At 39.5% G+C, this 11,530-nt stretch overlaps 1 protein-coding gene and 1 long non-coding RNA gene across 3 annotated transcripts; one reads left to right on the top strand and one right to left on the bottom strand.

Annotated features, from left to right (window-relative positions):
- The first annotated feature begins 968 nt into the window (after positions 1 to 968).
- Positions 969 to 8,748, top strand: LOC116688033 (protein NLRC3). 2 transcript variants are annotated; one of them, XM_032513816.1, is made up of 12 exons: positions 969 to 1,103; positions 1,220 to 1,322; positions 1,405 to 1,533; positions 1,651 to 1,764; positions 3,290 to 3,368; positions 3,949 to 4,171; positions 4,440 to 6,225; positions 6,317 to 6,487; positions 6,744 to 6,917; positions 7,024 to 7,070; positions 7,592 to 8,207; positions 8,456 to 8,748. In XM_032513816.1, exons 2-11 carry the CDS (start codon positions 1,234 to 1,236, stop codon positions 8,170 to 8,172), a joined length of 3,393 nt encoding a protein of 1,130 aa, XP_032369707.1. In that variant the 5' UTR covers positions 969 to 1,103; positions 1,220 to 1,233; the 3' UTR covers positions 8,173 to 8,207; positions 8,456 to 8,748. The 2 variants fall into 2 exon arrangements, with proteins under 2 accessions (XP_032369707.1, XP_032369699.1); XM_032513808.1 differs by having other exon boundaries at positions 970 to 1,103; positions 7,592 to 8,748.
- On the bottom strand, positions 5,863 to 9,930 carry LOC116688091 (uncharacterized). The gene is made up of 3 exons (XR_004331705.1): positions 9,788 to 9,930; positions 7,630 to 7,635; positions 5,863 to 5,873 (listed from the first exon to the last, which is right to left on the bottom strand). It is a non-coding gene; the product is annotated as an uncharacterized LOC116688091 (long non-coding RNA).
- Between the last annotated feature and the right edge of the window lie 1,600 nt (positions 9,931 to 11,530).

Raw genomic sequence — 11,530 nt, 5'->3', positions numbered from 1 at the left:
TTCCACTCTGTTTCAAATGTAATAGGTACACAGATCCAATGAGTATGGTCTAATTTACCAGTGGTCCAGTTTTTGTTTTGTCTTTTCAGAGATCTGGTGGGGCTGATGAATTGTTTTGTCTTTTATGTTTTATATGTCGTCTACCCCATCAAATATGGACTACTTTTTCTGTATGGTGTCAGTTTATGTGTTTATTTCTCTACTTTTTGTGTTATATATACTGTATTTGTAATATAATACTGTAAAAAAAAATATCAAAGTGCACCTGAAAAAAACAAAAACATATAATATCATGTGACTGGATATGAAAGCACTACAAAAAAGTATGAAAAAAAAACTATGGATTGTATTTTCTGGGTTTACACAGATAATCATTCAGACATCTTAAGGTTAAGACTTGATTGGGCCAGGGTTAAAACTTGCTTTTAAATATTTCTCTATATAAGTAAATATTCATGACTAAATAAGCATAAATTACCTAAAGTTTGGGGGAATAAACACCGTTAGTTATTAATTATTTAGAGTTTAACACTCACTCTGCTGCTCACACTGGACCCCGAGTTGCTCTCAAATGCTGCGCCATCGGAGTGTAAATGTGTGTGAATCTGAGTGTGTATCTGATGAGCAGGTGGCACCTTGTACAGCAGCCTTAGCCACAGTGTGTGAATGTGTGTCATTGGTTCCTGTACTATGTAAGAGCACTTTAAGTAGTTGTCAAGACAATAAACAGTCCATCAACATTGGCTTTGGGTGTGGTTAAATATTTACAGAGATGGTACATTACTTTTTTTTCCAACTAAGCCGGACAAAAAGAGTTGTCACTTTTAAAAAATGTGTCTTCATGAGGGACTCAATCAATTTGGGGTTTTCACGGCTTTTTAGATACATTCAAAGGTTCAGTTATGGTAATTAACAGCAAAGTTATTTACCACCATCTAGAGACACTAGAGTCATTATTAGCTGTGATTATGTTCTGCCTCATATTTAGTGTCATAACAGGTTGGACTGGTCTGTGGAGCTGACGGTAAAGCCACGAGGATGTGACAGAAATAAATCAGACGACACAAACCCTCTGGAAAAGACGGAGAATGAGAAGTGCGCAGGTAAGAATCTTTACCCACAAATGGCTTGGAATTAATGTGACACACTGTACTAGTTGGTGTGATCATAGTCCATGAGGTTAAATGGAGCCCTTGCCGGTCTTTTGTTTATGTGAAAGGAGTGCCCTCCGATATGGATGTGTCTGCGGAGAGAGAGGACGCGGTCTCGGCCTCTAAAGTGACTCTGTCCGAGCAACATGACAGCCAGACCAGAGATAAGAGGTACAGTATAGTTCAACTTTTCTCAGAATGCTAATGACTCTCTCGGAGCTCTAAAATCAACTGTGTTTATGATGTGTTGAAGCCCAGTGAAGCAAAAGAGACCACCAGACAAAGATGTTCCCAGCTGTGTATCCATGAGTGGCCAGTTGAGTGTCCGATCTAAAGAGGAACCAATCGAGTTTCAGAATGGAGACCCTTTTGATAATCAAATGTGAGCATTTTAAACATACAACTTTGTTATTATGTTGAATTAGAGTCAGTTATTTACACATGTTGAATTCAGTCACATTGTTAAATTTAAATGTTTCCTGTTTATGTTGGCTTGAAGTCAAGTCAAGCAGGAGAGGCCAGACTCACCTGGACCCAACTGTTTGTCCATCAAGAGTGGCCGGTCTATAGGTGAACCTATTGGGTTTATGAATGAGCCGATTGTTAAGACAAGGTAAGAATTCAAAAGGATTTTAAGGATGTTGTTGCAGTTGACCTGCAATATGACTGATTTAAGGGGAGCACAGTTGAAAATTGCCTCGTTGTGTCAAAAACTGTGCTTTGAACCATTCATAAATATAGCTACAAAACGTAATGCATACGCAATGTTATTCATATGCTCAGATTGGTGTAGGGAGGAGGTCGGGGTGGATGGGTGGTTCATAAAATATGGCTTCAAGCGGGGAAGCGAGTTTGTGTCACAGGAGAAATTAAGTTTGTGTCCCAGGAGTACTTATTAAAAGGGCCAGTGTTTTTATCCAAACCACAATATTTCTTTCTAATCTTAACTATTCAACTAGTCATTTTTGTGTCTTATCTTAAACTTAAAGGTCCCATGACATGGTGCTCTTTGGGAGCTTTAGATAGACCTTAGTGGTCCTAATACTGTATCTGAAGTCTCTTTATATAGACCTTAGTGGTCCCAATACTGTATCTGAAGTCTCTTTTTATAGACCTTAGTGGGCCCTAATACTGTATTGAAGTCTCTTTTATATAGACTTAGTGTGCCCTAATACTGTATCTGAAGTCTCTTTTATTAGACCTATTGGTCCCTAATACTGTATCTGAAGTCTTTTTATATAGACCTTAGTGGTCAATATAATGTATCTGAAGTCTCTTTTATATAGCCTTAGTGGTCCTTACTGTATCTGAAGTCTCTTTATATAGCATTAGTGGTCCCCTAATACTGTATATGAAGTCTTTTTATATAGACTTAGTGGTCCCTAATACTGTATTGAAGTCTCTTATATAGACCTTAGTGGTCCCTAATACTGTATCGGAAGTCTCTTTTATATGACCTTAGTGGTCCCTAATACTGTATCTGAAGTCTCTTTATATAGACCTTAGTGGTCCTTCATACTGAATCTGAAGTCTCTTTCCCAAAATTCAGCCTTGGTGCAGAATCACAGCCACTAGAGTCAGTCCCACAATGAACTTTCCTTAGTATGTGCCATTTCTGAGTCTGTTGCTTTTGAGGAGGAAGGGGGGGCAAGGTGGAGGCTGGGTGTGTGGCCTTGATCAACGGCCACTTTGTTTGTTTGAAAGCCATGATGTCTCTCTCATGGGTGGGCCAAATTCTCTGGGCGGGCAAAGCAGAGAAAGGGGAGGTAACCAGATTCCAGATCAACCCATCTGAGCTTTCATTTACTCAAAGGCATACCAGGATACCCAGGGCTTGGTTTACACCTATCACCATTTATAACCACTGGGGGACCATAAGCAGACTGGGGGAATGCATATATATGTTAAAAAAAACTATTTATCCATTTTTGTCAACAAAAATAGAATTAAATTATGGTGATTGTATGAGGGGACAAAAGCTGGTCTCCACAATGTAAGCCATTTCTTGTTACCATTTCATTTACAGCTATGTAGAGGTACTTGAGCTCCGAGCTCTTTAGAAAGCTTAAGCCTCACTGTTGTTGAGTTAAAGGTGTGTGTGAATGTGTTAATTGGCCTCATGTTTGCTGGGTCTGCAGAGCTCACCGGAAGAGGTCAGAGGTTCTCAGTAATCGTCCTGTCCAGAAGCATCAGCCGGACCTGGACTCCATTTTCATGGTATGGAAATCTACATGTTTTTGACATCATATGGTGCAAGCAATGAATACAATTAAAATTCTCTGAACTTGCATGTGCATTAGTGAAAATTAATTCTGTGATTTCTGTTTAAAATACAGATTTAATCACTTTTATAACCAACACTGTACAGATCTAAATACAAATTCAAAGGCAACCAAACTGGGTTTGTTTTGGCACTCACTCAAAGCATTTTTCAGTTCTACTTTCTGGAAAGTCCCACACATTCAAACTTGTTTGGTCACACTTTGGTATTGTACATGCATTGGCTGAGATCCAAGCATCTTATGTACAGTAGTTGCACATAAGGAGGCAGTGTTACCTGCAATAACCCTTTTTATCCACTGGATTACACAATCCATTTCATGCCATACAGAAGAATACAGAATCTCAATTTGCTTCTTTTAATAAAGATATGTGCAACTTTATTTGGAAGAAAGTTACAAGTTAAAGCTAAAGATTTAAGTTTGAATAGCTTGTGTTTAAGGTTTTAGATGATTCATATTTCAGATGCATATGAGGTTGCAAGACCATATTTAAATGATACACTGTATTCTTCTAGGTTCTTGAAGAAAACATTGTGACTTTTGTGAAGAACGAGCTAAAGAAGTGCAAGAAAGTTCTAGAAAGTTCAGAATGCTTAGAACGGCTAAATGAAGACGATGAAGTCATGGAAGGTGAAAAAGAAGAGCAGAGAAGCAGCAATAGAGATGCATTTATGACGCTCACACTGAACTTCCTAAAGAACATGAAGCAGGAGCAGCTGGCTGACTCCCTGCAAAGCAGTAAGATGTATTTATGAATAACATAAGCTTAATGGAAAAATTAAAATGTTCTATTAGATCTATGTAATCGGAATGTAAACATTAGCCAGATGTCTAAACAAGTTGTTCAAAATGTAAAGTTGTAGATATGGGATTGGATTCTGGAATAATGTGGGTTTCATGAAGCATATTTTTCAAATTACTGTAATTTGTTATAAGGAAAACCAAAGAGTTGAGAAACATATATGCATTTACATCCATTGACTGATGTTATCTGTTACTTTATCAGAAACTCTTGCTGCGATTTGCCAACGTAAACTCAAGTCTAAAATGAAGAACACATTTCAGTCTTTGTTTGAGGGGATGGCCAGAGCAGGAAACCCAAAACTTCTGAATCGGATCTACATGGAACTCCAAATAAAACAGGATGAGAGTGGAGAAGCCAATGAACAACATGAGTTCAGACAGATAGAAGCAGCATCCCAAAAGCCGAAACAACAATCTGGTTCAGAAACAACAATCATAAGTGAGGATTTATTTAAACCGATACTTGGACGAGATGAACCAGTCAGAACTCTAGTGACAAAGGGAGTGGCTGGCATTGGGAAAACAGTCTTAACGCAGAAGTACATCCTGGACTGGGCTGAAGATAAATCCCACCACAGTTTACACTTTATCTTTCCATTCACTTTCCGAGAGCTCAATTTGCTGAAAGCAAAAAAGTACAGCTTGGTGGAACTTCTTCATCACGTCTTTACCGAAACCAAAGAAGCAGGAATCTGCAGGTTTGAAAACTTCCAGGTTGTGTTCATCTTCGACGGTCTGGACGAGTGTCGACTTCCTCTGGACTTTCACACAACTGAGATCGTGACTGATGTAACAGAGTCAACTTCAGTCGAAGTACTGCTGACCAACCTCATTAGAGGTAAACTGCTTCCGTCTGCTCGCCTATGGATAACCACACGACCTGCAGCAGCCAGTCAGATCCCTCCTGAGTATGTTGACATGGTGACAGAGGTGGGAGGGTTCAGGGACCTGCAGAAGGAGGAGTACTTCAGGAGGAGATACAGCGATGAAGAACAGGCCAAAAGAATCATCTCCCACATCGAGGCATCACGAAGCCTCCACAGCATGTGCCGCATTCCAGTCTTCTGCTGGATTACTTCAACAGTTCTGGACCATGTGTTGAAAACTACTGAGAGAGAAGAGCTGCCCAAGACCTTGACTGAGATGTACATCCACTTCCTGTTGGTTCTGACTAAACAGGGGAATGTAAAGTATCACAGAAGTGCAGCAACAGATCCAGTCTGGAACTCAGAGACCAAGAAGACCATTCTCACTCTCGGAAAACTGGCTTTTGAGCATCTGGAGAAAGGAAATCTGACCTTCAATGAAGCGGACCTGAAAGAGTGTGGCATTGACCTAACAGCTGCCTCTGTCTACTCAGGACTTTTCACAGAGATCTACAAAGATGTGCATGGGCTGAACGAGGAGAAGGTGTTCTGCTTTGTCCATCTGAGCGTTCAAGAGTTTCTGGCTGCACTCTATGTCTATCTGACGTTCATCAACACTGGTGTTGATAAACTGAGAAAAAGAAGAAAAGGGCACTCAAATTTTAAACACCTCTTCCAAAGTGCAGTGGACAAGGCTTTAGCGAGTCCAAATGGACACCTAGACTTGTTTGTCCGTTTCCTCCTTGGCCTTTCACTGGAGATCAATCAGACTCTCCTACGAGGCCTGCTGAAAACAACATCACGTAAACAAGAGGTCAAAGAGATGCTAGTGCAGTACATCAAAGAGAAGATCAGGGACAATCCTTCTCCAGAGAAGAGCATCAATCTGTTCCACTGTCTGAATGAGCTGAATGACCATTCTCTAGAGAAGGAGATCCAACAGTACCTGAGATCAGGAAGTTCCTTTGAAAACAAGCTCTCTCGTTCTCAGTGGTCAGCGCTTGTCTTCATCTTACTGTCATCACAAAAAGATCTAGACGTGTTTGACCTGAAGAAATTCTCTGCTTCCGAGGAGGGTTTTCTGAAGTTGCTGCCAGTAGTCAAAGCATCCAAAACAGCCATGTAAGTTTACAGATACATGGAAGCATAAAATGTGTTAAAATGATGTTGTAGAAAACAAGGAAACGCTTCACAACTAATGTTTCTTCTTCAGATTAAGTGGCTGTAAGCTCTCATCTAAAATCGATACAGCTCTGGCCTCAGTTCTCACCTCCAAGAACTCTCTGAAAGAGCTGGACCTGAGTAACAATGAGCTGCAGGACACAGGAGTGAAGGGGCTCTCATATGGACTTAGAAGTCCACACTGTAAACTGGAAAGACTATGGTCAGTATTTGTTGACAGATTAACTTTTAAATAGATTAATTGTTTATAATCATTGACGTTTTTCACCAGTGAAGTTATCTTACCACCTTAGGAGTCCGTTTTCTGTTTAGTTTAAAGGATATCAATATGTAGCATAAGACAATATAGTGAGCTAAGCCTGTAAACCACTCAATTTAACAGTTAATGAAGCTTGCGTCAAAATGATTGACTAATAAGGGTGTCAATCAAAAATTAAGCTTTGTGTTTGTGTTTGCAGCCTGTCAGGCTGTCGGGTCACAGAGAAAGGCTGTGCTGATTTGGCTTCAGCTCTGAAGTCCAACCCCTCCCACTTGAGAGAGCTGGACATGAGCTTCAACCATCCAGGAGACTCAGGACTGAAGTTGCTGCGTGATGGACTAGATGATCCACAGTGGAAACTGCAAACTCTGAAGTAGAATAGATTATATACTTGTACAGATACAGTACATTACACCAGTTGTATATGTGTGCATGTGTTAGTGTCTCCCATTCACACAAATCTCTCCCTTTTTTCACAGGACTGATCATTGTGGAAAGAGTCGACTAAACTCATCACCACTCAGGTGTAAGTTAAACTTTTCTAAAAGGGTCAAATCTGCCCCTAGAACAACATAAGGTATAATATAGACTTGATGTTTTTCTCCAGTGATTGCATTAGTCATCGTGTTTTCTAATTGCACCCAAGATGTTTGGTCTATGGCCTCTTCAAAAATGTTAGGCATTGTGGACATAGCCAGCGTACATGACTTGAGAACTCTACGTTTACACAGAGGACATCAGTTGCGTAGGCGGCCCTTCATTGGGGCCCCAGGACACATGTATTTGTGTACCCATTGCTAAAAAAAATGCGGCAGATCTGTGCATGCGTCCACAATACATTGTGGTTACATTCACACCTCTACATAGAACTGTCCACTTACCTGGCACTGTGATCCTGTTGTGTGTGAGTGATTTCATTTTGCCTTTACCAATCAGTAGCGAGTGATGTTTCCATCCAATGTAATTTTCAAATGTGGTGGAAGCTGTAGTTGTTGCAAGGGGAAGTCAACTTAACACTGCATTTTTGTATCTTATTTCCTTCTTCAGATTTCTGTGAGCTTTCACTGGACCCAAACACAGCACACCAAAACCTGTTAGTGTCTGACGACAACAGACACGTGATGGTGGTGAAGGAGAAGCAGCCGTATCCTGATCATCCGGATAGATTTGACAGCTGGAAACAGCTCCTGTGTAGAGAGGGTCTGAATGGGCGCTGTTACTGGGAGGTCCACTGTAAAGGGACAGTTTGTGTGGGAGTCACATACAGAGATGTGAACAGGAGAGGAGACGGTGATGTCTGCTGTTTTGGATGGAACAATCAGTCCTGGAGTCTGCTTTGCACCACTGAGGGTTACACTGCTTTGCACAATAACACAACAACAGACATAGCTACACTCCCTCCCTCTGACTCCTACAGAGTAGCAGTGTATCTGGACTGGGCTGCTGGCACTGTGTCCTTCTATTGTCTCCCCTCCATTGTCTCTTCTGTCAAAAAGATCCACCTCCACACCTTCCACTCCACATTCACTGAACCCCTCTACCCTGCGTTTGGGTTTGGACGCATGCTTGAGTTAGGGACTGACTCGAGATGTTTACCATCAGTTTATCTGTCACAGTTTAAAGAGTGACTGTGGCCTCCTGTGTAGAACGGGTATTCCTAAACTGAGGCGCTTAAAGCAACACCAAAGATTATTTTGTACCTTTAAATAAAGTTTCCAAAGTCATTTCAGTGGTTCATCAACTCATAACAGGGTGAACGGCACTAATGCATTTGCTTTGCGGTCCTCTACCGGCTATAACCACACTATGAATGTTTGCCCGATAGGGTAGCGGATCTGTAGTTCCAATGAGACAGCGGAAATGGAAAATTCCACTTCCAACCTGTAAGGGCAACAAACCGGAAAAGTGCATTGGTGTTGCTTTAAGACATGACGTTTAGAAGTACAAATAGTGACTGTTGTAGCAAGTGATGGACAGACGGAGCTTAAAGAAATACTGAATCATATCAGCTCTCAACACAGATGAGATCAACAGTTTGAGCTACTTAAAACAACTGAAATCAGACTGCAAAGCAAGACCTCCTCTGATCATGGCCGTGGAACCAAAATGCTCGCTGTCCTAAAATATCATTCTTCAGCAAAGATATTGAATAGAATCTGCAGTCTGGCACATACCTCGTATTGGGTTCACAGTTTAAACCTAAAGAAATGCAACAAATAGTAAAAGCTGGCTTCCTTGCTGTAATTTTAACTCTAAGAATTATGGTCATAAAAACTTTAACAGCCCTTTGAAATGGGCCAATAAACCTGAGCCGGTCAAAAGTACTGAAATCTAACTGTTCAGCAAAAGCTACTTGGCTTGCAGCTTTCTGTGGGAACGTTAAGCTAGCTGTCTGCAGGAACTACCAATGCAGCAATGACCAAGCTCAGGAGACCTCTCAACACAAATACCTCTCTTCAGCAAAGATATTACGCGAAAAAGAGAATCAGTGCAGGATGTGTTTATTTTGTCTTTGAAAACTTAAAATGTAAGCTGTTTTCACATAAATACATTTAACCATTAACATTTTAGCTATTAGCATACTTCATATTTATGTTTTGTTCAGTTTAAGTTCAATATGTATCTACAAATCTGCAGAGAAACATCTAAAATGGCTGACTAATTAAATACATAAGCCTTATTTCTCTTGATATTGATTGATTAGTTGTACAAATGCAATCATACTCTCTTAACTTAACTCTGTAAAAGAAAAGGTGACATTAGCACAAACAGTATCCAGGACCCAAATTAAGGTTTTAGATTTTTATCTTCTCATTCTATAGTTTTAAAATATGTTTAAATCATATTTATTTTCTATTCTGTATCTTGATGTAATGTTCTTTGTGTTTTTTTCTTTTTTTTGTCTCATTGCTGCACAATACATTGTCCATTGTAAATGAAGCGATTGATTGATTAAAGCCATTTTGTAATTCAAGTGTCTATTCCAAATGTAGCCTGTGACTTTGGCCAATCACAAGTCATTTCAGAGAGAGGGTGTTCCTATTGGCTGTTGTACAAGAGCAGATGCAGGTGCACGTCCCTTGAGATGGTGAAAGGCTGATTCAATGGATGAAAATCCTGCAGAAACGTTACTATTCTAGCCTTGGAAACAACTGCTTTCTTTGCAAAGCAACCCAAAACAAGGAAAACAGACTTCTCAAAGAGAGTCTAAAAGGAGTCTGACAATAAACACAATAAAAACACGTGTCAATATCGGCAAAGCATTTCAGAGATGAAGAGAAAATTTTGCTTGTATTAGCCTTCTGCCAACTGTAGCCAAACGCTCATGGCTGCAGCTGATTCAAGTTCATGTTTATGTAGCTAGAGCCTTAAATCTCAGTGTGTCATCTCAACGGGCTTTAAATACATACTTACATAAGTGTGGGGAAACAAAACAAACACTGAACGTACAGTGGTTTTAATAAGTTTACACACCCATACTAAAGTTGATTAAAAAGAGGAATAAAAAAACAACTTTTGGAAATTGATCTTAATGCCTTAATTAAAAGAATTTAGGAAAATCTAACCTTTTAAGGACAACAATTTTTTTTGTGAATGAATAATGTATTGTAAATAAATAAATGTTCTTCCTTAAAATACAGGGGGCATAAGTATACGCACCCCTACAGTGGGGCTCGAATGATTGGGCACCCCAGGTAAAAATTTGTTTTAATGTGCATAAATAAGATGGAAAAATCTCCAAAAGGCATCAAATGACAGATTAGACATTCATATAATATGTCACAAAAAGTTAGATTTTATTTCCATCATTTACGCTTTCAAAATAACAGAAAACAATAAAATGACGTCTGTAAAAGTTTGGGCACCCTGCAGAGTTTCTATTATGCACCGCCCCCCCTTTTGGAAAGCTGAGACCTGACAGTGTCATGGATTGTTCTCAATCATCGTCGGGAAAGACCAGGTGATGTCAATCTCAAGGTTTTAAATGCCCAGACTTATCTGACCCCCCCCCCCCCTCCCCCCCCCCCCCCCCAACAATCAGCACTATGGCTTCTTTTAAGCAGTTGTCTAGAAAACTAAAACTGAACTTTCAAACTTATCAAACAAAAACAAGGAATCAGTCACATCTGGGCTTAAGGTTACATGTGTTCCTTTGCTAAAACATGATTTTAATGTAACACATGCACAACCATGTCCAAAAATAATAATAACAATAATAATTTGTGTCCAGAACCACTGTGATAGTCCAACATAGTTTATTTTTTAGGTAGATTTTCTCTAAAACTATTGTCAAGTGTTGTACACCGTTAAGTCCAGCAGAGAGCAGGATATACTTAGTTTTACTACAGTATAGTATGAGGGTGTATAAGGACAACTGATTGACTTTAATTTCCCATTAACGTGGTAATAGAATAACAGAAGCAGTAGCACTTGTAATGGGGTCATTAATGTGTGTAAAGCTGTGACAACATGGGTGAAGGTCCCTGCACTCAACTCTTTTACATTACGCTTTTATCCAAAATGATTTATAATTGCCATATACACATATCAGAGGTCGTACACCAACTTGCTCAGGGACACGCATCGCAGTGGGAATCGAACCAAAGGCATGTGTCATATGTGTCATATCCACTGCGCCATCACCACCCACTTGTCTCTTGTGCATTGTTTTTTTTTTAACAGATTGCATTAGTTATTTTCATATTTTATCCATTTTTAGTTTGCTATAATTTTTCCATTGCTTTTGTGCAGTGTTGGGGAAGTTACTTTTAAAAAGTAAAAAAAAAAATCACAGAAAGTGATTAATGCGTTACTTTTAAGTAGATTTTTGAATGCTCAACTGTGACCCCACCTCCTCCTCTCTTTAATGGAACTTAAAATACGTGTGCATGTTCAATTATTTATGATAAATCTGAATATTATAATGAAATGGACACGTAATACTACACAATATTAACAGAAACAATGTACACACATCTAAACTAT

This window comes from Etheostoma spectabile, chromosome 1, assembly GCF_008692095.1.
Source record: "Etheostoma spectabile isolate EspeVRDwgs_2016 chromosome 1, UIUC_Espe_1.0, whole genome shotgun sequence".
In the NCBI taxonomy this organism is placed as follows: Eukaryota; Metazoa; Chordata; class Actinopteri; order Perciformes; family Percidae; genus Etheostoma; species Etheostoma spectabile.
The sequence above is the reverse complement of the archived record's forward strand: the minus strand, read 5'-3'. Positions and strand labels throughout refer to the sequence as shown.

Bases quoted from the DNA above. Each gene is read 5' to 3' on its own strand.
- LOC116688033 (XM_032513816.1), top strand. From the start codon at position 1,234: ATGGATGTGTCTGCGGAGAGAGAGGACGCGGTCTCGGCCTCTAAAGTG. The intron at 1,323-1,404 runs GTACAGTATAGT...GATGTGTTGAAG, and splicing joins AGCCAGACCAGAGATAAGAG to CCCAGTGAAGCAAAAGAGAC. The intron at 6,488-6,743 runs GTCAGTATTTGT...TTGTGTTTGCAG, and splicing joins TGTAAACTGGAAAGACTATG to CCTGTCAGGCTGTCGGGTCA.